This window comes from Aulonocara stuartgranti (genome assembly GCF_965226115.1).
Source record: "Aulonocara stuartgranti genome assembly, chromosome: 6".
NCBI classification, from domain to species: Eukaryota; Metazoa; Chordata; class Actinopteri; order Cichliformes; family Cichlidae; genus Aulonocara; species Aulonocara stuartgranti.
The window spans coordinates 590,800-613,954 of record NC_138944.1 but is presented as its reverse complement, the minus strand read 5'-3'; the positions used below and the strand labels follow the sequence as shown (position 1 = coordinate 613,954).

At 49.5% G+C, this 23,155-nt stretch overlaps 3 protein-coding genes across 7 annotated transcripts in view; 2 read left to right on the top strand and 1 right to left on the bottom strand.

The window, feature by feature from the left end:
• Positions 1-390: 390 nt before the first annotated feature.
• On the bottom strand, positions 391-13,441 carry dzank1 (double zinc ribbon and ankyrin repeat domains 1). 5 transcript variants are annotated; one of them, XM_082536269.1, is made up of 20 exons: positions 12,979-13,441; positions 7,462-7,582; positions 7,238-7,385; positions 7,089-7,155; positions 6,958-6,997; positions 6,519-6,711; positions 6,167-6,284; positions 5,939-6,052; positions 5,402-5,485; positions 5,203-5,325; positions 4,965-5,126; positions 4,659-4,893; positions 4,475-4,578; positions 4,273-4,356; positions 4,096-4,195; positions 3,516-3,571; positions 3,353-3,430; positions 3,145-3,272; positions 2,008-2,082; positions 391-1,771 (listed from the first exon to the last, which is right to left on the bottom strand). In XM_082536269.1, exons 2-20 carry the CDS (start codon positions 7,568-7,570, stop codon positions 1,630-1,632), a joined length of 2,160 nt encoding a protein of 719 aa, XP_082392395.1. In that variant the 5' UTR covers positions 7,571-7,582; positions 12,979-13,441; the 3' UTR covers positions 391-1,629. The 5 variants fall into 5 exon arrangements, with proteins under 5 accessions (XP_082392395.1, XP_082392394.1, XP_082392396.1 ...); XM_082536268.1 differs by having other exon boundaries at positions 5,402-6,052; XM_082536270.1 differs by lacking the exon at positions 5,402-5,485.
• Positions 13,421-16,845, top strand: polr3f (polymerase (RNA) III (DNA directed) polypeptide F). Its single transcript, XM_082536273.1, has 9 exons — positions 13,421-13,610; positions 13,992-14,109; positions 14,216-14,283; positions 14,368-14,435; positions 14,507-14,619; positions 14,970-15,113; positions 15,265-15,372; positions 15,728-15,919; positions 15,993-16,845. The coding sequence occupies exons 1-9, from the start codon at positions 13,549-13,551 to the stop codon at positions 16,068-16,070; spliced, it is 951 nt and encodes a 316-aa protein (XP_082392399.1). The 5' UTR covers positions 13,421-13,548; the 3' UTR covers positions 16,071-16,845.
• A 1,009-nt stretch (positions 16,846-17,854) lies between these two features.
• LOC309708325 (spectrin beta chain, non-erythrocytic 1-like) overlaps positions 17,855-23,155 on the top strand; it is a 30,824-nt gene continuing 25,523 nt past the window's right edge. The window contains exons 1-2 of the mRNA XM_082536266.1: positions 17,855-18,038; positions 22,502-22,727. Coding sequence (XP_082392392.1) covers positions 22,574-22,727 — 154 coding nt within the window. The 5' untranslated portion in view covers positions 17,855-18,038; positions 22,502-22,573. The remainder of the gene's footprint in view (positions 18,039-22,501; positions 22,728-23,155) is intronic.

Here is a 23,155-nt window from a genome sequence, read left to right as displayed (position 1 = left end):
GAAGGTCAGTCTGAAGCGCCGGGTCGCCCCCTGCAGGAGCAGCAGTACACAGAAAGGTCTCAAACCTTAAACCATTCTGTAATTTCCAGCTGGGGGCGACTGTCCAGAGGTCTGATTTTTTTTAATGTGTATGTGTTAGTCCCCATAGGGAAATAGTTCCTCTGCATTGAACCCATTCACCCAGTGAAGCAGTGGGCAGCCACCAATGCAGCGCCCGGGGAGCAGTGTGTAGGGACGGTACCTTGCTCAGGGGTACCTCAGGGTAGCCGTTCAGTGGAGTTGAACCCCCGACCTTCCGATCATGGGGCCACCACTCTACCTACTGAGCTATCCCTGCCCCCTTTTTTTTTTTTGAATTAAAGTCTGAGAGAAAATGAACATCCTGATGACCTCTGACCTCCGTGAACTCTTTACTTGCTGCTTTCAGGTGTTTTGAAGTTTATTTTGGAGGAACAGGAAGCAGCGCACCATAAACGAGATCAGGTACTTGTTTTTCTGTTTTATGGGCGGAGCTGTTAAATCAGACTCTAAAATAAAGAGAAGTCTCATCCCGAAATATTTTATTACTTGAACCTTGGCAGACACCTCGACACGTAAGTAAAGTTTATTTATTAAGCGCTTTTCGTAGACAGTCACAAAGCGCTGTACGCGAAGGTTAAGATAAACAGAACGTTAGTAATAAAATAGACAATATAAACAATATCAAAGTTAAATGTAAATAAAAAATGTTCAAGGCGTTGATCAACAGAAGGCTTGTTTAAACTGAAACAGCCTTTGTACAGCTTGGAGGCAAGAAAGAGAAGATCTGTCCAAGCTGGTAAACAGGACGTGACAATAATCTAAACAACGACACAAATGCACGAACACTTTTCCAGATCAGCTGAGGAGACCATATGTCGCCGTTTAGAAATGTTCCTTAAATGAAAGAAACAGGAACGAGACAGAGATTTTACAGAGTCGAGGCCCAGAGACGAATCAGATATTTGACTTAACAGAAAGAAGCAAGAACCTGACTGACTTCAGATTGTAGTCCAGGATGAGTTACGATCGTTGTCTCGGTCTGGTTTGTGTTTAAAACAAGGTAGTTGTTAGAAAGCCAATCAGAAACCTGAGTTAAGCACTGGACTAGGGTGGACAGCGACTCCAGCTGAGCAGGCTGACACATGCAGCTGAATGTCATCGGCATAGAAATGATAAGAAATGACTGAATAATGCAGCTAATGGAAGCATGAAAATAATAATGGACCCAAAACTGAACCCTGTGGAACCCCACAGGTTGGGGGGCGACGTTAGAGGTGAACCTGTCAGTCCTAACAGTAAAGCTCCTGTCTGATAAGTAGGAAGAAAACCAGGTAAGCCGGAGCCAGATATATGCGCCAAAACCTGTTAGCTTGTTAGCGTTTTTATGGTCAATGCTATCGAAGGATGCGCTGAGACAAAGCAAAACGATCACAGAACAATTCCTGCATCAGAACCCACCAACAGATCCCAGAGATCCGGTCTCAGTGGAAGCCGGACTGAAAGGGTCCAAAATCTGTAATCTGCATGTCTGTGCTGACAGGAAGCGATGTCACTTTCTGAGCTGTACACATCACTTCACGTTCAGACCAATCAGAAAAAAAATCAGCTTCATCGTGAGTTCATGATTCCCAGTTTGCCCAGTCCAGTCTGAGACGCCAGCAGAGACGCCATGCTGCTGCAGCCCAAGCTCGCCGCCACATCATACGCCGTCTGACCCGCAGCGTTCCTCCGCCTCACGTTGGCCTTACAGCTGAAACCAGGGACAGAGAGGATGATGTCATTATGACAAGTGGGAGGAGCAACAACTGCAGGTACTGTGCTGCATTCAGTAGCAACTTGGAACTTTCAATCTCAGTCAGACCCGGCACACTGTTGCCACACCAACCGTCTCTCGTTCAAGATCTAAGAAGCTTTGACTCTGAAACACACCTGCAGGCGGCCGTGTTTACACAGAGACACTGAATGCAGCATTTAACTCAGACTCACCTGAGCAGGACCTCAGCACACGGCACACCTGCAGACCCCAGTGCTGCAGCTTCATGCAGAGCAGTGTTCTTCATCCTGAGGAGGAGGAGGAGTGTCACCACACATGAGCATCACAGGGTCTAAATAATGGAAGCTAGTAGCTACAAGGACCAATCAGAGGGCTCCATCAGCACCTCATCCAGAATCTGAAGCAACCAGTGTGCGGGCAAGTTTCAGGTAAGTACAGTGAAGTGGGCGGAGTCTATGGGATGTTGTTATGATGAATGAAGACCTTGAAGGTGATCTGCTCAATCCACGAGTCTGAGAACCGTCAGCCAATCAGAATCATGCATGAAATCAGCTGATAATAAATCAATTTGTTGATCAATTATTAAGTCATGTACTAACAGAGACTTGGAGGAGAGAGACCTGATATTTAATAATCCACATTTCACTGTGTTACTCTTTGGTTCAGATGTGGATACTGTATTGTTCTTTCTTTGTAATTGTTTATGTTTAAGTTGTTTGTTGCTGGTTTTTAGTTTGTTTTTATCTGTTTGGGAGCTGACACAGTCTCTATGGAGATGGGTTTTTGGGGGGGTAGCAGGAGGAGAGAAGCTGCAGAGAGGCGTGTAAGACTGCAGCTCTGCTTCCTGGTCCCAACTCTGGATAGTCATATTTTGGGGGGTTTAATAAATTTGTCCATGTTTCTAGAAATGAGAGCTGCTCCATCCAAAGTGGGATGGATGCCGTCTCTCCTAACAAGACCAGGTTTCCTCCAGAAGGTTTGCCAATTATCTATGAAGCCCACATCGTTTCTGGGACACCACTCAGACAGCCAGCAGTTTAAGGAGAACATGCGGCTAAACATGTCACTCCTGGTCTGATTGGGGAGGGGGCCAGAGAAAACTACAGAGTCCCACAAAGTTACACACCGATTCAATATTGATTTTAGTGACCTCCGATTGGCGTAACCGGGTGTCATTACTGCCGACGTGAATTATGATCTTACTGAATTTACGTTTACCCTCGCCAGCAGTTTCCGGTTTGGGGTTGCTGCTCTGGTACTGGGGGCGGGCCCTCAGTAGACACACCTGTGGGATCACGTGTCACCTTGCTCTAGCTGTAAAAAAATAAAAAATAAAAACCTGGTCTTACCGTCCAGACTGTTGGTCGACGTCGGCGCCTCGCTGCACCAAAACAGGTAGGACGTCATGGTGACCATTTACCACGGCAACAGCCAAGGCGTGTAGGCCATCGCTCCGGCAGCAGGAAGGGTCCGCCCCCTGGCGAACAACCGCACACACAAATGTAAAGCGCGTCAGGTGACCCTGAGCAGGCTGTTGGTGCACGCAGAGGATGGTACCTGGTCCAGGAGCTGCTGGATGACGCCGACCTCACCTCGACCCGGACCCAGCTCCGTCAGCAGCTGAACGTCCTTCACCTGCAGCCAGACAGCCAATCAGAGAGGAGCATGAACAGGTACAATCAGCGAGGAACTGAACTCAGCTGTGGGCGGAATTTCTCACCAGCGGTTTGGGCGTCAGGTAAGGTTTGGAGGGTGGAGCCGAGAGCTGGTCACTTCCTGTCCGACACCAAAATAAAAGCACAGATCGATCAGCAGCTTCTGATTGGCTGATGTAAATGAAAAACCAATCACACTTTCTTCGATTGAACATGGCGCACACACACACACGTACACTGACACAGACCTACACTCACCCCCCCTCCAAGCTCACGTCTTCCATGTTGTGAAATGTGATGATTCCTGTGCTGAGGTGGATCTCCCTGTTGGAGCTCAGTCTGGGGGGGGAGGGGGGGGGGGTCTTTTTCCTCCTCGTCTTTCCTCGTGTTGCTAACTGACGTACTGATTATCAGCTCAGCTCAGGTGTAATGATACAACATAAAGAGGTCCCGCCCCTTTCACACTCTACTCTGTTCTGACTGGCCAACACCAGAGCACTCCCCAGCAGGTATCTGACCAATAACATGCCTGCTGGTTAATCGGACCAACACAGGTCTAAGTCTGAGGTCGGTTTTGGTGAAATCCGAGGAATCTAATTGGCTGAAATGTTGAGCTGAATGTCTGTGTGTCACATGGGCTCTCACCTGTCCACCCTGTTTGCTCTGCAACGCTGCTCAGAGTCTTGGTCCAGCTGGCGAGCTCAAATCCTCCACCTGGAGATCCCATGTCATCGTCAGCACCCACCTGAGACCACACCCCACTCGTTAAACTCGTTAAATAACCACGATGTTCTACGCTCAGCCCACCTGTTCCAAACACACCTGTTTTTCTTGAAGCTCGGCTGCTGCAAAGCTGACGGTCAGACTGACCTCACGGCGATCCTCCTGAATCACCGCAGAGACCATCTGCAAGGAAACACCACAGGAAGTGACCTGCCTGCACCTGCTCATGTAAAACCACCTTCTGATTTAACACGGCGATGTCACTGCTGGACAGGTGAAGGGCGTGTGAGGTGTGATTTACCCGGCCCAGACGAGGCTCTCCCAGCAGCGCCCTGAAGGGGGCGTTGTTCTGGGCATAGCTCCTCAGGTGAGCGCATATGTGATCCAGCTGCTTCCTCCAGTAACCTGAACATGACAGGTGTCACACACGGAACGACGCCTCTGTAACCCCGCCCCCGACACTGAGACTGTGAGTTGGGTTTTACCTCGTCCCGGGCTGATGGCGGTGAGCGGTGGGTGGCGGTCGCTCTGCACCTGCTTCCTGAGGAGCTGTAGCGCTCTGTGCTGCTCCTTCCTCTGCAGCTCAGTGCCTGATGGGTAATAGAGTCCTACAGTCTGTGTGCACTGATCCACAGTGGGTGTGGCGATTTTCACACTTCGCGGAGGGTGCAAAGAGGCAGTGGCCCGCCAGGTGGCACCACAGGCAGTCTGCACTCCCACCTGCACACAAAAGGAGGGAGCTGACTGGCTGGAATCGAAGGCAACACGTGGAAGGCGTGATGTCAACATACCTGGCGGTTGGCGGCGCCCTTGACCGATCGTGTGATGTCACCGCAGGATCCGAGTGGGACCGGTGCTTCCAGGAAGATGCCGCAGGCGGTGCAGTAGGAAGCGTACGGGTGTGCACTTGCTCCACAACGCTGACACGTCACACAGCGGGCAGCGTGGGCGGGCTGAAAACACACAGTGTCACTACAAATCCCACAATGCCTCACTCCACACTGCTTTAGGTGTCAGGTGTGGGTTCACCTTGGAGCCACACCAGTCGCAGAATCTCGCGTCGCTCCGGTTTAAACGTTTACATCTGGTGCAGGACAACATCCTGGTGTGCGCTCCTGGGTCAGAGGGCACAGCGCTCCTGGCTCCGCCCACCTGAAGCCATGAGGAGTAAAGAGAGCGTAAACTGTCTGTAGGTGAGGCTGTACAGGTGTGGTCAGCAGCTGCTTACCTGCTGCAAGCGGCTCTCGCAGGTCAGACAGCTGAAGGCGTCGGCCGGATTCCCACTTCCACAGCAGACACACATCACATGACCCTGCATCCACCACAGGTAAACACCAGGGTGTGTGTGTTTGTGTGTGTGTGCGTGTGTGTGTCTGTGTGTGTGTGTGTGTGTGTGTGTGTGTGTGCGCGTGTGTCTGCGTGCGTGTGTGTCTGCGTGTGTGTGTCTGCGTGCGTGTCTGTGTGTGTGTGTGTGTGTGTGTGTGTGTGTGTCTGTGCGCGTGTGTCTGCGTGTGTGTGTCTGTGTGTGTGTGTGTGTGTGTGTGTGTGTGTCTGCGTGTGTGTGTCTGTGCGTGCGTGTGTGTGTGTGTGTGTGTCTGTGCGTGCGTGTGTGTGTGTCTGTGCGTGCGTCTGTGTGTGTGTGTGTGTGTGTGTGTCTGTGCGTGTGTCTGTGTGTGTCTGTGTGTGTGTTTGTCTGCGTGCGTGTGTCTGTTTGTGTGTGTGTCTGTGCGTGTGTCTGTGTGTCTGCGTGTGTGTGTCTGTGTACCTGCAGAGTGATGCCTGCCCGTAGCTGCAGCTGTTGATCGATGGCAGCTTCACACACCAAACAGCTGTGTGTGCTGGCGGGGACTAGAGCCCCACAGAACACACACAGCAACATCTGACGCACACACACACACACACACACACACATATGCACACACACGCACATAGATTCAATGTCAGGTGTTCAGCTGGACGTGGCAATGCTCTTACAGGTGAGTGCATGCAGTACCTGTCCTCCCTCAGCAGGTGGCAGCCTGTGACCGGGCAGCAGAGGAAGCGCCGCTCCACACTGAGCGCAGAACTGAGCGAGCGGGTCGGAGGGGCGGCGATGCAGACAGCGAGCACACCTGGATGCACAGAAACTGTTGCCTTATCTGGTTTACACTGTGAAGCCAAAAGTATGTGGACACACCTGCACACCTGGGCAATGAGTGGAAATCAATCAAACTGAATGTATTTATTTAAAAAAGAGAAAATGTTTTCCTCATTTTCCTTCTTCTCTTGGAACGTTCACCGGCTCTGTTTGACGAGCGGTCCACAAACTTTTGGCTCTGATGGAGGGCTGTACCGTGTGCTCGTACCACAGGAAGTCGGTGTCTCGCTGCACTCGTGTCGTCTCCGTGCTCTTCAGCTGCCTCAGGTCACCTGACTCCCTAAAAACCGCAGGTTGGGAGCGCTGAGATGAGGCGAGCTGGGCGTCAATCTCAGAGCCATGACGACCGTTCAGAAAACGAGGGCCTGACTGAAGGGAGTGATTTCCCATCATCTTTGGCTCTGGACACAGAAAACAGGAAGTATGAAGCTCTGTGATTGGTCAGATGAAGAGAAAGAGCAGGTTTACCCCCCACCGCCCAAGGTTAAGGGGGAGTTCTTCATTTCGACTGTCTGCCCACACAGTATCCTCTGATTGGTTAGTTTTCTCTGTAATGTTGTACGTCTTTACCTGTCAGTACGGTAAGACTTGAGGTAGCTGTTGTAATGTACCGTATTATGAATAAAGGTGAATTTAACTGAACACACCTGAGGTCTCAGCAAGAAAGGATGTTCCTTCAGGCGGTGGCTGGAAGGCAAAGGAAGCATTTCTGTGAATCATCAGGTGTGTGCAGGGGCAGCTGGGAAATATGGTCTGCAGCAGGCAGGTGCGCGATTACCTGCAGGAAGTCGTCCAGAGGATCCACAGAGAAAACCTTGGTCACTATGGAGCTCTCTCTGCCGTCACTGCAGACAAACATAAACTTTATTGATCTACACTGTGAAAACATCTGCTGCCTGTACGCACTGATGTCAGGTGACCACTCACCTGGTGACAGCCACCGCTCGGACTGTCACCCGGCCTGCAGGCAGCAGGATGGGCTGGCTGTACTTCCTGCTGCTGCCTGCTGCTCCATGATGCCCCGCCCCCGGCTTTGAACCATCCAGAGTGTAAAAGATCAGAACACCTGCAGAATCTGCACAGACACACCTGTCACATGACCTGCTGGATAGATGGATGCTGGGTGGATGAGCAGACGGTTGGTGTTCTACCTGACTGGATGGACACAGGTGTGCTCGTGTCGATGTGGTTCTTGGCTCGATGAGTCTGCAGGTGGATGATGGGAATGATGAGCGGAGCTGACACTGCCCCTGCTGCCATGACAACAACCGTCTGCCAACCAATCAGTTAGTCAATAAATCAGTTGTTCGGTTCCCTTTCAGACAGTAAGACGTCCTCGCCGGCTTTGTCCCAACATAGTTTCACTCATTCATGTTTTTACTCAGTTACTTCTGCTGAGTAGCCTCATACTGTCTCATGCATCTGTAAAATACATGGATGGAGCTGAATCTGTGTCCCAGCACAGAGAACAAACCAAAGAACCGACCGCCTGCTGCACAGAGCAGAGAACCTCATATCATAACAACAGGGGCGATAATGAACCCTCTGTACACAGAAGCCGGGCGACCAACACGCAGCACGCGTTGGTCGCTCTAGCATCGGTCCATGAAACGAGGCAGGAGCCTGATGGATACGAACGAGCGGTGTCCGACAGGAGGGCGGGGATGTCGACGTGCACCTGGGCCGCACCTGGCTCATGTTCCTGTAGCTTTATTCTGTAGTACAGAATTCACCTGCTTGCTGCTACTACTGCACATTCACCTAATGTATAAACTATATATATATAATGTTCTTCCTCTCCCGCCCCCCCATTTTTGCACATGTCGAGGAGCGTGTCAGGTTACATTTCACCGTGTGTTATACTTCTATAACTATGCATGTGACAAATAAAGAGCTTTGAACCTGTACGGCGGTTTGCAAACACCTCCGTCAGATTTCAGGCTCTGCAGTTCTCAGCAGCTTAGTGCGGCCACATCAAACCGCTTTGGAGTGATTCCCCCACTGAACAGTCCTGATCCAGAACCTTTACTTGGAAGAACAAAGCCAGTGCTGACCCACTGCCAGGCGCTACAGCCTTTCCTGGAGGCTGGTCGCCATCCTCTGAGCTAGACCCAGCAGATGCTTGCCCGACTCTTTGTGTTGTTTGTTAAAATGATCTACCATTGATAAAAAGAGTGTAAAGTTCTAGCTGATCCACCACATTAATTTCATTTTCACATGTCGTGTAGCTTTCTGGATGTTATCCTCATTGGGCTACATACTTATTTATCATACAGACTATACAACACTGAAAATCTAAAATCACATATTTTAAGTAACCGAGATGTTTCATTATTTGGTGTAAAGCCAATTAAACAGACTATGTATATATCCACGTGTATGCTTACTGCATTTGATGTATTTAACCAAATTTAATACATATTACAGAATGAAACACCTGTGGAAAGAAACGGCTTTGATTTTGCCACCTCATCTTGTGATGTAGCATAACTTAAGCAGCAAGGAAGGTGATAAGTAAATAGCATTAGCAGACAATTGAAGTTCTTTTTAAGCATACTTTATTGCTAGCATCTCCCTTTTACCATAAAACAATCAATCAGGCATGCAAAAATCCCACTGGCTTTATACAAGACTTTGCCCACACCTGACCTCGTTCGTCCCTACCATTGAACAAAATAGGTCAAACCAAATAATACAATTCTAAACAAAGAACAGGAATAAAGTCATGCATGAAACTGACAAACTCATTTACTCAACTAAATGGTTTGTAAAGTAAAACACTGCATACAATATAACTCAAAAGGCTACTTTAAAGAAAACAAACAATACTATACAAAATGAAAAACCCTCCATTTGGTTACACCCAGTGATCCAATCATTGACCTCATGACCCTATATAAACAGGAAGTAGTGGGCGGCCCTTCCCACACACCCATCTCACATACAGGACCTGAATGCACAACATGGACACCATGGTAAGTATAACCAAAGCAACATAAAGAAACATAATTTACTAGACATGTGCCTGTAAACAGAAGAGAATTCAGATGATCTGATGGTTAGTAGTGTTTGCTTTAAAACACATGCATGGATGTAAAGAATGTAACTACTGCTACCACAAACAAAACCCGGGATATTGTGTGTTAAGAGAAGTTACACCAGCAATGTCTAAATTAAAGCATTATGGCTGACTGTAAAATAACAGAACACAGAATAACAATATACGCAAGTGACAAATGGCAAATGAATTCTGTCCTAGCCACTTTGTCACACATCTGATTTCCATGCCACCCTAAGAACATGTCTTTAGATGCGCCCCTGCTCCCGGTGACCGTCTGTCTTCTCATCTGTCGTCTCCAAACATCACAGCGGGTCTCACAGCCTTCTACATCAGGCCAGACACTCGTCTCCACCACCCGTGACCCAGTGGGACATGCAAGTTACTGGTGTGAGTCCTCTGAGAGGACTGAGGTGTTAACATCTCAGGTACAGAACAACATCACAGTACAGAATCAGCATTGCTTCGTGTTTTCAATGATCTCCTACTAACGGCTGACAACGGACGCCCCTCAGTCTTAGTGCTTTTGGATCTATCATCGGCATTTGACATGGTTGACCATAATATCTTATTAGCGAGACTTGAGCACACTGTAGGCATCAAGGGCGCTGCCCTGGATTGGTTTAAATCCTATCTCTCCAATCGGCTCTCTACGGTACATCTGGCTACATCCTCTTCCTCGGCTGTACCTGTTTGCTGTGGTGTCCCCCAGGGATCTGTGCTGGGCCCTACCCTTTTCTCATTATACTTGCTTCCTTTAAGTGCCATCTTTGAGAAATACCATATTGCTTATCACTATTATGCAGATGATATCCAGCTCTATTTTGAGCTAAACGACGATCTTGCTCTGTCTCTGAATAGCCTCCGAGAATGCATGTCCGAGGCCAAGAAGTGGTTGTTGTCGAATTCTCTTATCCTTAATGAGAAGAAAACCGAGATTATGATTTTTGGTAGTAATGCCCTTCGTGCCAAACTCCGGGATGCCTTTGGTTTTCTTAGTTGTTCTCTCTCTGATACTGTCAGGAATCTGGGTGTCTTATTTGACAGCTCCTTTTCACTTGACAAACAAGTGTCTGCTGTTGTCAGATCTAGTTTTTACCAGCTTCGTCTTATCTCTAAGGCTAGGCGCTATATCCCGCATAAAGATCTCGAAAAGCTCATCCACGCCTTTGTAACGTCGAGGCTAGACTATTGTAATTCACTTTATTGTGGTCTCCACTCTTCCCTTTTACAGAGATTACAGACAGTTCAGAATGCTGCAGCTCGCATTCTAACCAAAACCAGCAAGTTTGCCCACATTACTCCTGTCCTTGCCGATCTGCACTGGTTGCCTGTCAAATATCGTATTCAATTTAAAATTTTGTTGTTTACTTTTAAAATTACTAACAACACTGCACCCAGCTACCTTAAGGACCTTTTAAACCCTTATGCTCCTGCTAGGGCTTTAAGGTCATCGTCACAGTTACTGCTGGCTCAGCCCAGATCTCGACTTAAGACTAGAGGTGATCGATCGTTTGCTCTTGTCGCACCTGTGCTGTGGAACAATCTCCCGATTGGCATCTGAGCGTCTGATTCTATTCATTCTTTTAAATCACAGCTTAAAACATATCTTTTTAAACTTGCCTTCTCCACCTTTTAATTGCTGGTTTGTTTGTTTGTTTGTTTGGTTGCTGTGACCTATTGACCTCTTGTATTAATTCCCTCCTATCTTTCTATTGGTGTCTTTTATTATGGTGGTACAGCTTTTATCTTGCTATTACCCATGTGCTGTAGTCATTCTTATTGGTAGCTTTTATCTATGAACATAACTCGTTATTTTTATTTATCCTTTATCAATGTTTGAACCTTTTATTGTTTTATGTAAAGCACTTTGGTATGCCCAAGGCTTTTAAATGTGCTCTATAAATAAAGATTGTTGTTGTTGTTGTTGTTGTTTCTGGGAGGGTTTCCTGTTTTCCTGAAGGTTTACCTGAACAAAGCCTGTGATTGGTCCCCGTGTCTTTACCGTCTCTTTGTTAGTTTGACTGAAGCTGCTCTTACTTTCAAGACTTCAAGGTTCTTTATTTGTCACATGCATAGTTATACAAGTATAACACACAGTGAAATGTAGCCTGACACTAGGGTTGCCAACTCCCTGAAAGATAAATAAGGGACACCTCGTGGCCAGGGCCGGGCGACCCAGTTGTCTTCACCCTTCCCAGTGTGGTGAATTTTCTAGCTCTTTTTTTGTGTGTGAAATTATTTTTTTAACCCTTTGACTTGAAGTTGATTTAAGTAGATGCATATTCTTTGTGATATGAACACATGTGAAACAAATGATCATTTAGCCATTTATTTTTAGCTCAAAATGACAACATTAACACAGTAAAACAGGTCTCTTTCTTAAACAGAAGCCTGTCATGCTTAACTTTTGAGAATATAAGTAAATCTTTCTTTAAAAGAACTTTGTCCTGCTTAACTTAAAATAATAGAAAACAATAGAAAGAAAAATATTCTTGTAACAGTGCACATTTAGTGCATTTAGTACAATCGGCTTCAGTTGAAATATTATTTCAGCTTTTCTGATGCTAATCAGCTGCTCCTGTTTGTAAACCCGCTTGTTCCCATGATTACGGATCTTAACTCATCATTATTCATCTATGTATTACTTTTATGTATTAGTCATCAATTTGTTGTAATCATCTATCCTTGCAGTCGTTTATTACACAAAATAAATTATATTATCACACTTCTGGCCACATAGCGCTGATATTCACTGCACATGCCCATATTAACGTTTTCCAGCCAGGTGTTTTCCTTTTCCCATTCTTCCCTTTCTCTGAGGGGAACAAACATTGCTGCTCTAATGCTGGGCTCACACTGTGCGGTTTTAGGCCCATTTTGAGACTATTTTTGAGTGATCGGACCGATTTTGGCCTTCATCATGCGTCGTGTAGCATACGTGGGGTAACGAGAAGTGATTAACACCTCACGACCAGCTCCCGATCATCAATCGCTCGTGAGGTTCTCACCACAGCCGCTCACACTGCTCGCGCGCAAACACGTAAACGTTGGTGAAAAAGACGGAGCAGCACAGCTGTGCAGCGTGTGATCTGGACACAAGCGATGGAGGCACAACTTGTAGAACTTTGGAAAGCTCATCCGAGCCTTTTCGATGTGGCCTCACAAAATGATCACGACCACAACAACCGTGAAAACAGTTGGATTTACATTGCTGCTCATTCACAGCTGCCTGATGAGTGTTTTTCATTAGCAATTTAGCAAAGTTGATGGTGGTGGTGTGTCTGTGTGAGTGAAAGACAGAGAGAGCGAGCGACAGATTTTCTGTTATAACCTTCATGTTATGGAGGCACAGTTTCCGTATTTTAAGGGACGGTTGGCAACCCTACCTGACACGCTCCTCGACATGTGCAAAAATGGGGGGGGTGTAGAGGAAGAACATTATATCTATCTACATATAGTATATACACTGGGTGAATGTGCAGTAGTAGCAGTAGCAGCAAGCAGGTGGTTTTTTCTGAGCCTTTGAATGGGGCCGGTTCTGGTTCGATGAACTGCGTATGGCCGGGACACGCCGGTAAATAAAAACAAACAGAGACAGTGTTCTTACCTGGATGAAGGCCCAGGTGATCACCGGGACTGCTGCCGAGTTTACCGGAGTGTCACCATAGCAACGGGCTCTGTCCGCGGGGACGCTTGTTTTAAACGCCTAAACGACAGAGGTGGGCGGTGCTGCCAGTTGTAGTTGTAGTACCCGCCCACCAGTTAGAAACGTACCCTTTAAAGTTTACATTGGTGAAAAATGACCGTAAAATTTAAAGTCATATATTTCTATATGTGATATATTTTATAAATCACCGGGACAAGCTGCTGTACGTCATCGTCACAGGAACAGAGGCCGCCGGCCTAATACTGAAAAAGACCAGTCAAATAAATTTATTTAAATAAAATTAAGCAAAGAAAGAAAGAAATACTGTGACACAGTCAGGCCGGGTATCTATGCTTAAACACAAACAAAAGATCGGGATCTGACCGCGGTGTGTTTTTTAATCAGGCGGATTTCAGGACGCTTCCGGTCGCTTGGGACACGGAAGGACCCCAGCGTGTGCTCGCAGTCAGTCACAATATTAGCTCACAGGCTAACTTAGTAACAGCCCCGCGCAGGCAGGAAGCGCTGGAGATGGCTGAGGTGAAGGTGAAGAAGGAGACGAACCTGTCGGACCCCGTGGAGGTCGAGAACAGGTGAGGGGAGGAGCGGGGCCGGCGGGCCGCTCTGTCCGCGCACCGGACTCCGGACGAATACTGTCGCAATTATCGCCTGTACGGTTCTGCTCGCGCACACAGCGCCTGCGTGCAGGTCATGAACGCGCGTTCACACTGCCCCGCACTGCTGGTCACTTCGGCGTTAATCAGAGTCATCAGCTGGCGTCGCACGACCAACATCTGGACATGTTCTGGTCTTTAATGGCGCCTCTGAGCTAAAGTTTGTGCCTGCTGCTCTTCATGTGCAGCCTGAGCAGCCGAGACAGCAGGCGCAGAAAACGATTAAAACTCAGAGTTTAAACAGAAACAGGTTTACTGTGATTTTTACCTGGTGTGTGCGTACGTGTGCGTGTGTTTCAGGATCAAAGAGCTGTGTCAGCAGTTCCCTCAAGGTATCACGGACCAGGTGATTCAGAACGACATGCCTCACCTGGAGCCACAGCAGAGAGCCATGGCCATCAACAAGCTGCTCTCATTGGTCAGTCTGATGATTTCACTCACCTCCAGAGCGTGAGGAGAATGGCGCTCTTTTTCACTCTGTGTGCTGAGCGGGCAGCAGGTTGATGAGGTGGTGTTTGTTTCAGGGTCAGCTGGACCTGCTGAGGAACAGTGCAGGTCTCCTGTACAGACTGAAGGACTCACAGAGCACCAGGTAAACACACACACAGGTGTAGGAGTGTACTTCCTGTCAGGTGATTGCTGGTGTCTGAGCTGCTTCCTGTCTGTTCTGTCTCAGTAAAATGAAGGGCTCAGACAACCAGGAGAAGCTGGTCTATCAGATCATCGAGGACGCAGGAAACAAAGGTAACTGAGTACTTCCTGTCCCCGTTTGGCTCGCTGCCGTGGCGCGCCGTGACGTCTGCATCTCTCTGCAGGAATCTGGAGCCGAGACATCCGCTTCAAGAGCAACCTGCCTCTGACCGAGATCAACAAGATCCTGAAGAACCTGGAGAGCAAGAAGCTCATCAAAGCTGTGAAGTCTGTGGCCGTGAGTCCGTCACGATCAATAATGGCTGTATCAGCCTTATCGCTGATCAATAATCAATAACATTAGCTGCTGAAAGAGTAAACGTTTATTTAAATATGTGCAGAAAAATCAGCTTAAAATGTGGAAAAATTAAAAAAACTTTAAATTCTAATTGTATATATTTTACAGATGTTTACAACAAACATCTGTAAAATATGTAAATCAGCAAAAATCTGGAAACTATAAAACAGTTTGGAAATAAACACATATAAGTAAATAAAAATTAAAGACGCGACGTCTCCGTGCGTTTCCTGTAAACAAACGCTGACTTGACGATGTCATACTTCCTCTCCGCTGGCGTGTTTGTGCAGGCGTCGAAGAAGAAGGTGTACATGTTGTACAACCTGCAGCCCGACCGCTCTGTGACGGGCGGCGCCTGGTACAGCGACCAGGACTTTGAGTCCGAGTTCGTGGAGGTTCTCAACCAGCAGTGCTTCAAGTTCCTGCAGAGCAAGGTACAATAAACTTTATTTCATTGTCCAAACGGCGCCCAGCAGGAGGAGGCAGAGCGGCGCTCTGAGGCGGGAATAGGGCGGGGCGGCCTTCTTTCCTGTCTCAGAGCTGTATGAACCGTCATGTGACCCTCGTTGTGTTTCCTGCGTCGAGGCGGAAGCGGCGCGGGACAACAAGCAGAGTCCGATGGTTCAGAGGAACAGCTCCTTCGCCACGTCGCACGAAGTCTGGAAGTACATCTGCGAGCTGGGCATCAGCAAGGTGACGTCACACCTCAGACGCACCAATCACAGCACAGCGTTAACCTGCAGACAGCTACACACACACACATTAGAAACACATTAGAAGCAGCTGGGCGCAGATGTTCAGGCAGGTGAGCGTTACCTGAGGAGGCGGGAGCGTAGACTTTATACCTCATCCTGCGTGTAAACAGTCCCCTGGACTCAGGCTAATGACCCGGGTCCAGGTGTTTAAGGCGGGGTTTAGTTGATCTTTGGCCAATCTGCTTTCCTGGTCAGGTGAATGAAAGCGACCATGAGACGAGGTGAAAGGGCGGGGTCGACAGCACGGACCTATTTATCTGTGCGTGTGAATCTGGTCTGCGTGCTTTCCTCAGGTGGACCTGTCTATGGACGACATTGAGACCATCCTGAACACGCTCATCTACGACGGGAAGGTGGAGATGACCGTGATCGCCGCCAAGGAGGGCACGGTGGGCAGCGTGGACGGGCAGATGAAGCTGTACCGTGGCGTGAACACCATCATCCAGCCCACCGGCCTTGTCAAGACGCCCTGTGGACTCTGCCCGGTAACGCGCTCCGTCCACATGTACCCAGGGCCGCTCTCAGGGCACCCGAACTCATCCCGTCTCCTCTCCGCAGGTGTTCGACGACTGCCACGAGGGCGGAGAGATCTCGCCATCCAACTGCATCTACATGAGCGAGTGGTTGGACTTCTGACGCCACGCGTTTCTCTGTGACGGAAGCTTCACTTCCTGTTCGTCACAGACGTGAAGAAGCTGGCGGCCTTAGTTCCTGTGACGATGGCGTGCAGCAGTGTGTCCCGGTTCTGGTTCTGGAGGCGCAATGTTTGTTTTCTGGAGCTGCTTCACTGTTTCTGTTTGACATCGTTAATCTTTGAGGTCGTCTTATTGGTCCCGTCATGGTCACATGGTCTCAGATGTTTTGGTATAATGCCGCTCCCACCTGCAAACGCTCTGTAGTACAACCGCATTTTTGTGTGTGTGTGTGTGTGTGTGTGTGTGTGTTTATGTGTGTGTGTGTGTGTGAGTGAGCTCCAGTGTCCTGATTATAAAATGATTTAGAAGGAAAAAAATTTTTCTTTGTTGGAACCAGTTTTTGACCACCAGGTGGTGCTGTGGTTGCTATGCAGTGAGGCAAACACCTGCAGCCAATCAGAGCCGTTTCTGGTTGTTTGAGCTGAAGGGAACATGTGGACGTTTCCACCTTCATGTTTAAAGTTTTGGCCCTGGCTGCTGGTTTCAGGGACGAGGCGGGGGGAACGGCCCTGAGCGCGGGCTGTCAGGCCGCGGTCTCTGGGAGGGAGAGCAGCGGTCACATTGGCCTGGACCTCCTCAGTTCTGGTTCTGAAGAGCACCAGAGGACTCTGATGAGGCGCTCTGACATTCAATCTGTTCTGTGATTATTTTGGTCCACGAGTGTCGTGATTTGGTGTATGAATAAAGTGGGTGGAGACTTAGCCGTGTGGCGTTTACTGTCTGTGTCTGCGTGGTTTTCTTTGAATCTCTGAGGAGGTCACGGAGCTCCTCTCAGCCTGTGGGAGCGCTAATGGGCCTCACGGTGAATCGATGTGGAGACGGTCAGCACTCAGATTATCTCTCTTATTGTCTGATGCACTCTGTGTGTTTGTCCAATCGCAGCCCACCATGTTTTCCATTAGATGCCATTAAGCTCCATCAGGCCGTAATGGGCTCGGCGCTGAGTGTCAGCACGGATCACGTTACACAACATGTTTCATATCTGATATATTCATAGCTCAGCGAGAGACGCTGTGAAGGAGGAGTCCAAATACTGCATTACCCATGAGCCTCAGCTGCCAGTAACTGTCACAGACCGTGTTATTCACATAATGTCATTAAAATGCTCCAGAAGGCTCCAGCAGGACAAACGTGAACCAGAGGTGCAGTTCAGGTGATGGTGCACCTGTCAGTCACAGAGGCCACGCCCCTAACATTGCAAACAGGTGCATGGTTGCATGATTTGGTACAGGTGTGAAGGTAGAAATTCTTTGCATCAGCCGTAAATGTGCCGTTAACATGGGAGTCTATGAGGACTGACTCACTGCTGCCTCTGCTGCACACTAGAGGAACTGCAGGCTTGGAGGGTTCTGTTTCATTCATTCATTTATTATAAACTACAAAGTTTAATGTGTGCAACGTGAATACATACAGAGATTTATTAGAGCACGTGCCATAAAAACTGTAAAACACGGATATTTAACAGGATGTGTCATCGTTTATTTAGCAAATGTTTTTATCCTCATTAAAACTCATGTTTGTGTTCGGGACTCGTGTCAGAAAGTAATGTGGCCTCTTAATCAGTAATAACAACAATAATAGTAACAATAACAATATTAGTAATAATAATAAATAACAGTAATAACAACAATAATAGTAACTGTCTGTGGAATAAAGAGGCTCCGACTCGGATCAACTGAAGCTGCTGCTGCTCTCTGCGGCCTGCAGGGGGCGCTCTGCAGGCGGACCCGAAGCCCAGAATCAGACCCGAACCCTCTGAGCGGGGGGAGGGGGCAGTGCGGATTCTTTCCCGTCATCCCCTGCGGCAGCAGCAGGAGCAGCAGCCCCCGCCACCTCCTCTGTGCTCTCCGGTCTGCAGACTCTTCCTCACCTCCGCTGAAGTTTGGAGTGTCGCTCCGACCCTGAGCAGGTAAGCAGCGTCCTGGTCTCTACTGTCTCTATTGTGTCTCTACTGTGGCTGTGATTGAAGAGAGGCGCTCCGGAGCCTCGGCTCCTCCATAACTTCGCTCCGCGTTGGCGGGGAGCGGCTCCGGGATCCCTCCCGGAGGCTCTGGAGCCGCTCCCCGCCGACGCGCGGCCCGCGCCGCGGTGCTCCTCCGCCCGCGTGTCCGCGGCTCGTCCCCGCCAGCAGCCATTAGTAAGGATGGATGAGAATAACGGTGCGCCATGAGAGGAGACAAACAGGCGTGGCCGCGGAGGAGGAGGTGGTGAGGAGTGTATGCGTCCCGGACAATAACAGCTCCTTTCAGCGGGAGCTCAGCGGGGCCGAGCCCGCCGAGAGCCGCCGCTCCGACCGGAGAAAGTGCTGGAAAACAGCGGCGGGAGGCCCAGAAACCGGACACAGCTCCTCAGAGTTCCCGTCAGGTTCCGCTCAGCGTGACCGGTTCTGCTTGTGTTTGCCTCTCTCTCTCTCTCACACACACACACACACACACACACACACACACACACACACAGGACATGTAAATAAAACACAACACACACAGAGGACATGTAAATAAAACACAACACACACAGAGGACATGTAAATAAAACACAACGTTTCCCAAACCTTCACAGAACGTCCTTCAACCCAAACCGGAACATGAAAGATCATCTGAGGGCTCATATGGGAACACTTGGGTTCTCATCCCAGCCTTCCCAAACCGTTTGTCAGGGTCACAGTTCCCTTATAGGTATGTCCATGAAATGTTCCCTAAAGGTTCTCCTCTAACAGGAAGCCAGTGAACCAGCAGCTTTTGGTTGTGTGAACGTTTTGGGAATGTTTTTCTGACGTTAGGAGCATCCCAACACTGCAGAGCTGGGATCCAGCATCCCATAAATTTGTTTGGGACATGTTCTTTAAGGTCCCTGCGTGGTTGGAGTTACCTCCACGTTCCCTGAAAGCTCTTCCATAACGGAAAATGTCCTGGTTTAGAAATTAGAGCCGTCTGTGTTTATGTGAACAAACTCGTTTAGAACGACAGGAGCAACCCCCGGTGTTCCCGTAACGCTTCGCTTCCTTTCCCTGAATGTTGCCTGAGTGTTCTAATGGCTGCCTGTCTAATGAGACAGGAAGTGATGGATGGCATTCTCGGGGTTCTGGTTTAAATATTTACGTGGTTTGTTTTCTGCTGATCGATCAGCTGATCGTTCAGGGAATGTTCTTCAAACGTAAACAGAACCTTGGGTGAGGCGTTCCTGGCCCGGTTTGCTAACCTCCGTAAAGGTTCTGGTTAGTTCACTGATAACACTGCAGCAATGCTCCTTAGAGGTTCCTGGAACTTCAGTTCTCTGGTGGTTCTGTTCTGCCCCCACAAACCAAAGAACCGGTTGGGCCTGGTTCTGGTTCTGCACAGTGAAGACTTCACTGCCCGATGAAGCTCTGTGGAGACTTCCGGCCTGTTTGTTGTTCACTCTCGCCGTAGAAAGCCCGGTGTGTTGGACACAGAGTCTGATGGATGTTTGTGTGCGCCTGCTGAGAGCGCCGAGCTGTTTCCTGTTGCCGGGCGGGGTCGGCGCTCCAGGAAATGAGGCTGTTTGTGTGCTGAGTAAATCCAATAACTCCTCCCTGCTCGTGCGCAGCGGCGAGCTCGCTTACAAACACACCTGCAGACGCCAGTGAGGTGAAGCGTGGCCTCCTCAGTGTTCTGTGATCACTTTGACTTCAGCTCACCGCGGCCTCGTGCATCACCCGGTGATCTGCGTCAGACCTGAGCGGGTGAGGGATTCCTCCTCTTCCATCTCCTCAGCACTGAGGAGACGCAGGAAGCTTACGTATAAAATCAGTTTTAATAAATGACGACTGATCACAAATACACGCGCTGTCACGGCTGATCGGCGTGGCTGAATCAAGTTTTTGGGCTCTGCGGCACCTGCGAGGCCCACTGGGGGCAGCACTGAGTCGGAGGCTCGGTTTGGAGACTCTTCTGTGGTTTTCGGTCGTCGCTCCTCTGTCGTCATGTCATCGTACTAAAAAAACAGAGGAGGAGGAGCTAAAATGTGGAGACGTTCTTGACACTTTCTTGGGCAGAGCAGCGTCGTGGCGTGAGCCAGCTGCTGCCTCAGACTGGTGACACACACCTGTTGCTCCCATGGAGGGCCCCACGGGGCAGAGGGATAGATGTGGTGTGTCCACAGCTGTGCCTGTCAGGAATGCTGCGAGGGTGTGTGTTTTTATTCTCAGCTGCTTCTTCTTCTGTGCCTGTTTGTTTAACGGCAGCTGTGTTTCTTCTTCTCTGGTCTTTAACATATGACTCTTTGTCCTCGACCTCGCCGTGTGGGATGATTATTGACGCTACGGATGCAGAGCTGTCCCTGACCTCCGACCTCTGCGCTCAGACTCTCAGGCTGGGCTGTTTCAGGAAATTGGGTCCATTAGCGTCCCTCGGGACTTCCTCTGAGTGCTGTAATGGCTGCTGCCGCCGCTAAGGCCTATAACTCTGATTCCATTTGCTCCAGTCAGCTGACTCAGGCAGCCAATGGGAGCAGGGCACACACAGACTCATTACATTACCCACAATCCTCTGCTGCTGAGTGTTTAGTGTTTGACTACATAAAGGGCGCATTCTGAAACTTTCTCTGGAAGGTTCCTCACTGAGAGACGTGACCATGATCGGAGCGGTTCCACATCCCCAAACACCAAGGAAAGGAGCTTCAGTGCTTCCTTTAGAGTAGGACACACCGAAGCATCCTTGAGGAAAGGAGAGGAGATAACACCGTCCCATAATTCACAGCGACAGGCCATCCGACTGTCCATGAAAACTGTCGACGTAATAACCGAGGCCGAGCAGCTGATGTTCATCCATAAGCTGCTGATGTGTTTATAGTGTTACAGTGTAACCTGTGTGTGACAGCGTTTGAAGCGACGTTTAAAATTCTCTCCTGGGAGTGAAGCAAACACGTGCATAAGGCCCAAAGTGCTGCTGTTCACAGCTGTCAGCACAGACTCTGTTTGTCTCTGTGAGGCAGTAAATCGGACCCAAATGTTCCTCCGGCTTTAAAATTCCCGCCTCTGTGGTGCAGGACGTTTACACAGGCTGTTCTCGTTCATATGACCTCCACCAAACAACAGAACACGCTGAGACAGAGGACGATGCACGTTTGTAGTTTCAACACGGCGGACATCCTCACACCGTCAAGGAGAGAGAGTGAGGTCGTTCCACTTCTCTTTTCCTAAGTCCTCAGCAGGAGGTGAGGAAAGGAGACAGGAGGTACCTTTGGAACACACCCTGTTTGAATGATTCAGTTACAACCAGCTGATGTCGGGTGGTGGTTTGTTTACAGGCGGGGCTTCTTCAGCTCACCGAGCAGACGAGGGCTGGGTTACAGCTCCCCCGGTGGCCGAGCCGGGAGAACAGCAGCACATTCCCCGACCCGCTGGGAGGGTGTGACGTGTTTCGGAGCGCAACACAAAAACGATTTGAGCCGATTGCAGCAGGAAACAGATGATTTTAGCCCCGAAGAAGAACAGTGAAAGCTACACATGAAAAGTAACAGAAGCAGGAAGAGGTGTGTGTGTGTGTGTGTGTGCGTGCGTGTGCGTCTGTGTGTGTGTGTGCGTGTGTGTGCGTGTGTGTGTGTGTGTGTGTGTGTGTGTGTATGTGTGTGCGTCTGTGTGTGTGTGCGTCTGTCTGTGTGTGTGTGCGTCTGTCTGTGTGTGTGTGTGTGTGTGCGTGTGTGTGTGTGCGTCTGTCTGTGTGTGTGTGCGTCTGTGTGTGTGTGTGCGTGTGTGTGTGTGCGTCTGTGTGTGTGTGTGTGTGTCTGTGTGTGTGTGTGTGTGCGTCTGTGTGTGTGTGTGTGTGTGTGTCTGTGTGTGTATGTGCGTGTGTGTGTGTGTGTGTGCGTCTGTGTGTGTGTGTGTGCGTCTGTGTGTGTGTGTGCGTGTGTGTGTGTGCGTCTGTGTGTGTGTGTGTGTCTGTGTGTGTGAGTGTGTGTATGTGCGTGTGTGTGTGTGTGCGCGTCTGTGTGTGTGAGTGCGTCTGTGTGTGTGAGTGCGTCTGTGTGTGTGTGTCTGTGTGTGTGTGTGTGTGTGAGTGTGTCTGTGTGTGTGTCTGTGTGTGTGTGTGTGTGTCTGTGTGTGTGAGTGTGTGTATGTGCGTGTGTGTGTGTGTGTGTGTGTGTGTGCGCGTCTGTGTGTGTGAGTGCGTCTGTGTGTGTGAGTGCGTCTGTGTGTGCGCGTCTGTGTGTGTGTGTGTGTGTGTGTGTGTGTGTGTGTGTGAGTGTGTCTGTGTGTGTGTCTGTGTGTGTGTGTGTGTGTCTGTGTGTGCGTGTGTGTGTGTGTGTGTCAGGGCGAGGAAAGCTCAGGCAAACTCCTGTTTTTAGGTCAAAGGTCGCTCGCTGAGACGCAGGTTGTGACCTCTCTGTGACCCACATTTCCTGTCTGCTCCGCAGGTTTCAGCCAGAAGCCGTCGATGTGGACGTGTCCCCGCTGATATCGAGGCGCGTCAGAGGTGAACGGTCAAGATGACGACGGTGGCCGCCGAGTACGACCGCATGGAGCTGCAGCAGCAGTACAGCGGCAGCAACGACACGGTGAACAACCGCTGGGACGACGACTGGGACAACGAGAACAGCTCGGCCCGCCTCTTCGAACGCTCCCGCATCAAAGCGCTCGCAGGTAGGAGCCCGGCCGCCATCGGCACGCCTCACAGCTCAGCAGGAAGGAAGTGACCGTCTGGTGAACAGACGGTCTGTGGAGGCTGAAATCTGTTAGTGATTATGGATGATCGATACGTAGAGCTGATTTACAAGAAACTGTTTCATATGAATCAGAACGTTTATTAATGTTGTTATCCACCACCGCTGACGGCTTACCTGCACAGACCTGCGCAGGTAAGCTGTGTTTCTGTTGATGTGCTGCTGTGACTCAAAGCATCCTGTGGAACATGTCAAAGAAACATACCTGAGCAACCACGAGAGCACACCTGACATGTGCTGAGCGTGGTGGCTCGGGCGCACCGCGGTCAGCAGTGTCGCCTCACAGCGTGGAGGTGGTGGGTTTGAACCTCATGGTCCTTGCTGGGTTTGAGTAATGAGTCACGAGCC

Coding starts and splice junctions, on each gene's coding strand:
- polr3f (XM_082536273.1), top strand. CDS start 13,549: ATGGCTGAGGTGAAGGTGAAGAAGGAGACGAACCTGTCGGACCCCGTG. Junction 13,611..13,991: donor CCCGTGGAGGTCGAGAACAG/GTGAGGGGAGGA, acceptor CGTGTGTTTCAG/GATCAAAGAGCTGTGTCAGC. Junction 14,620..14,969: donor AAGCTGTGAAGTCTGTGGCC/GTGAGTCCGTCA, acceptor GTGTTTGTGCAG/GCGTCGAAGAAGAAGGTGTA.
- dzank1 (XM_082536268.1), bottom strand. CDS start 7,570: ATGGCAGCAGGGGCAGTGTCAGCTCCGCTCATCATTCCCATCATCCAC. Junction 6,712..6,957: donor CTTTCTTGCTGAGACCTCAG/GTGTGTTCAGTT, acceptor TTCTGTGTCCAG/AGCCAAAGATGATGGGAAAT. Junction 3,572..4,095: donor AGAGCAAACAGGGTGGACAG/GTGAGAGCCCAT, acceptor GGTGTCGGACAG/GAAGTGACCAGCTCTCGGCT.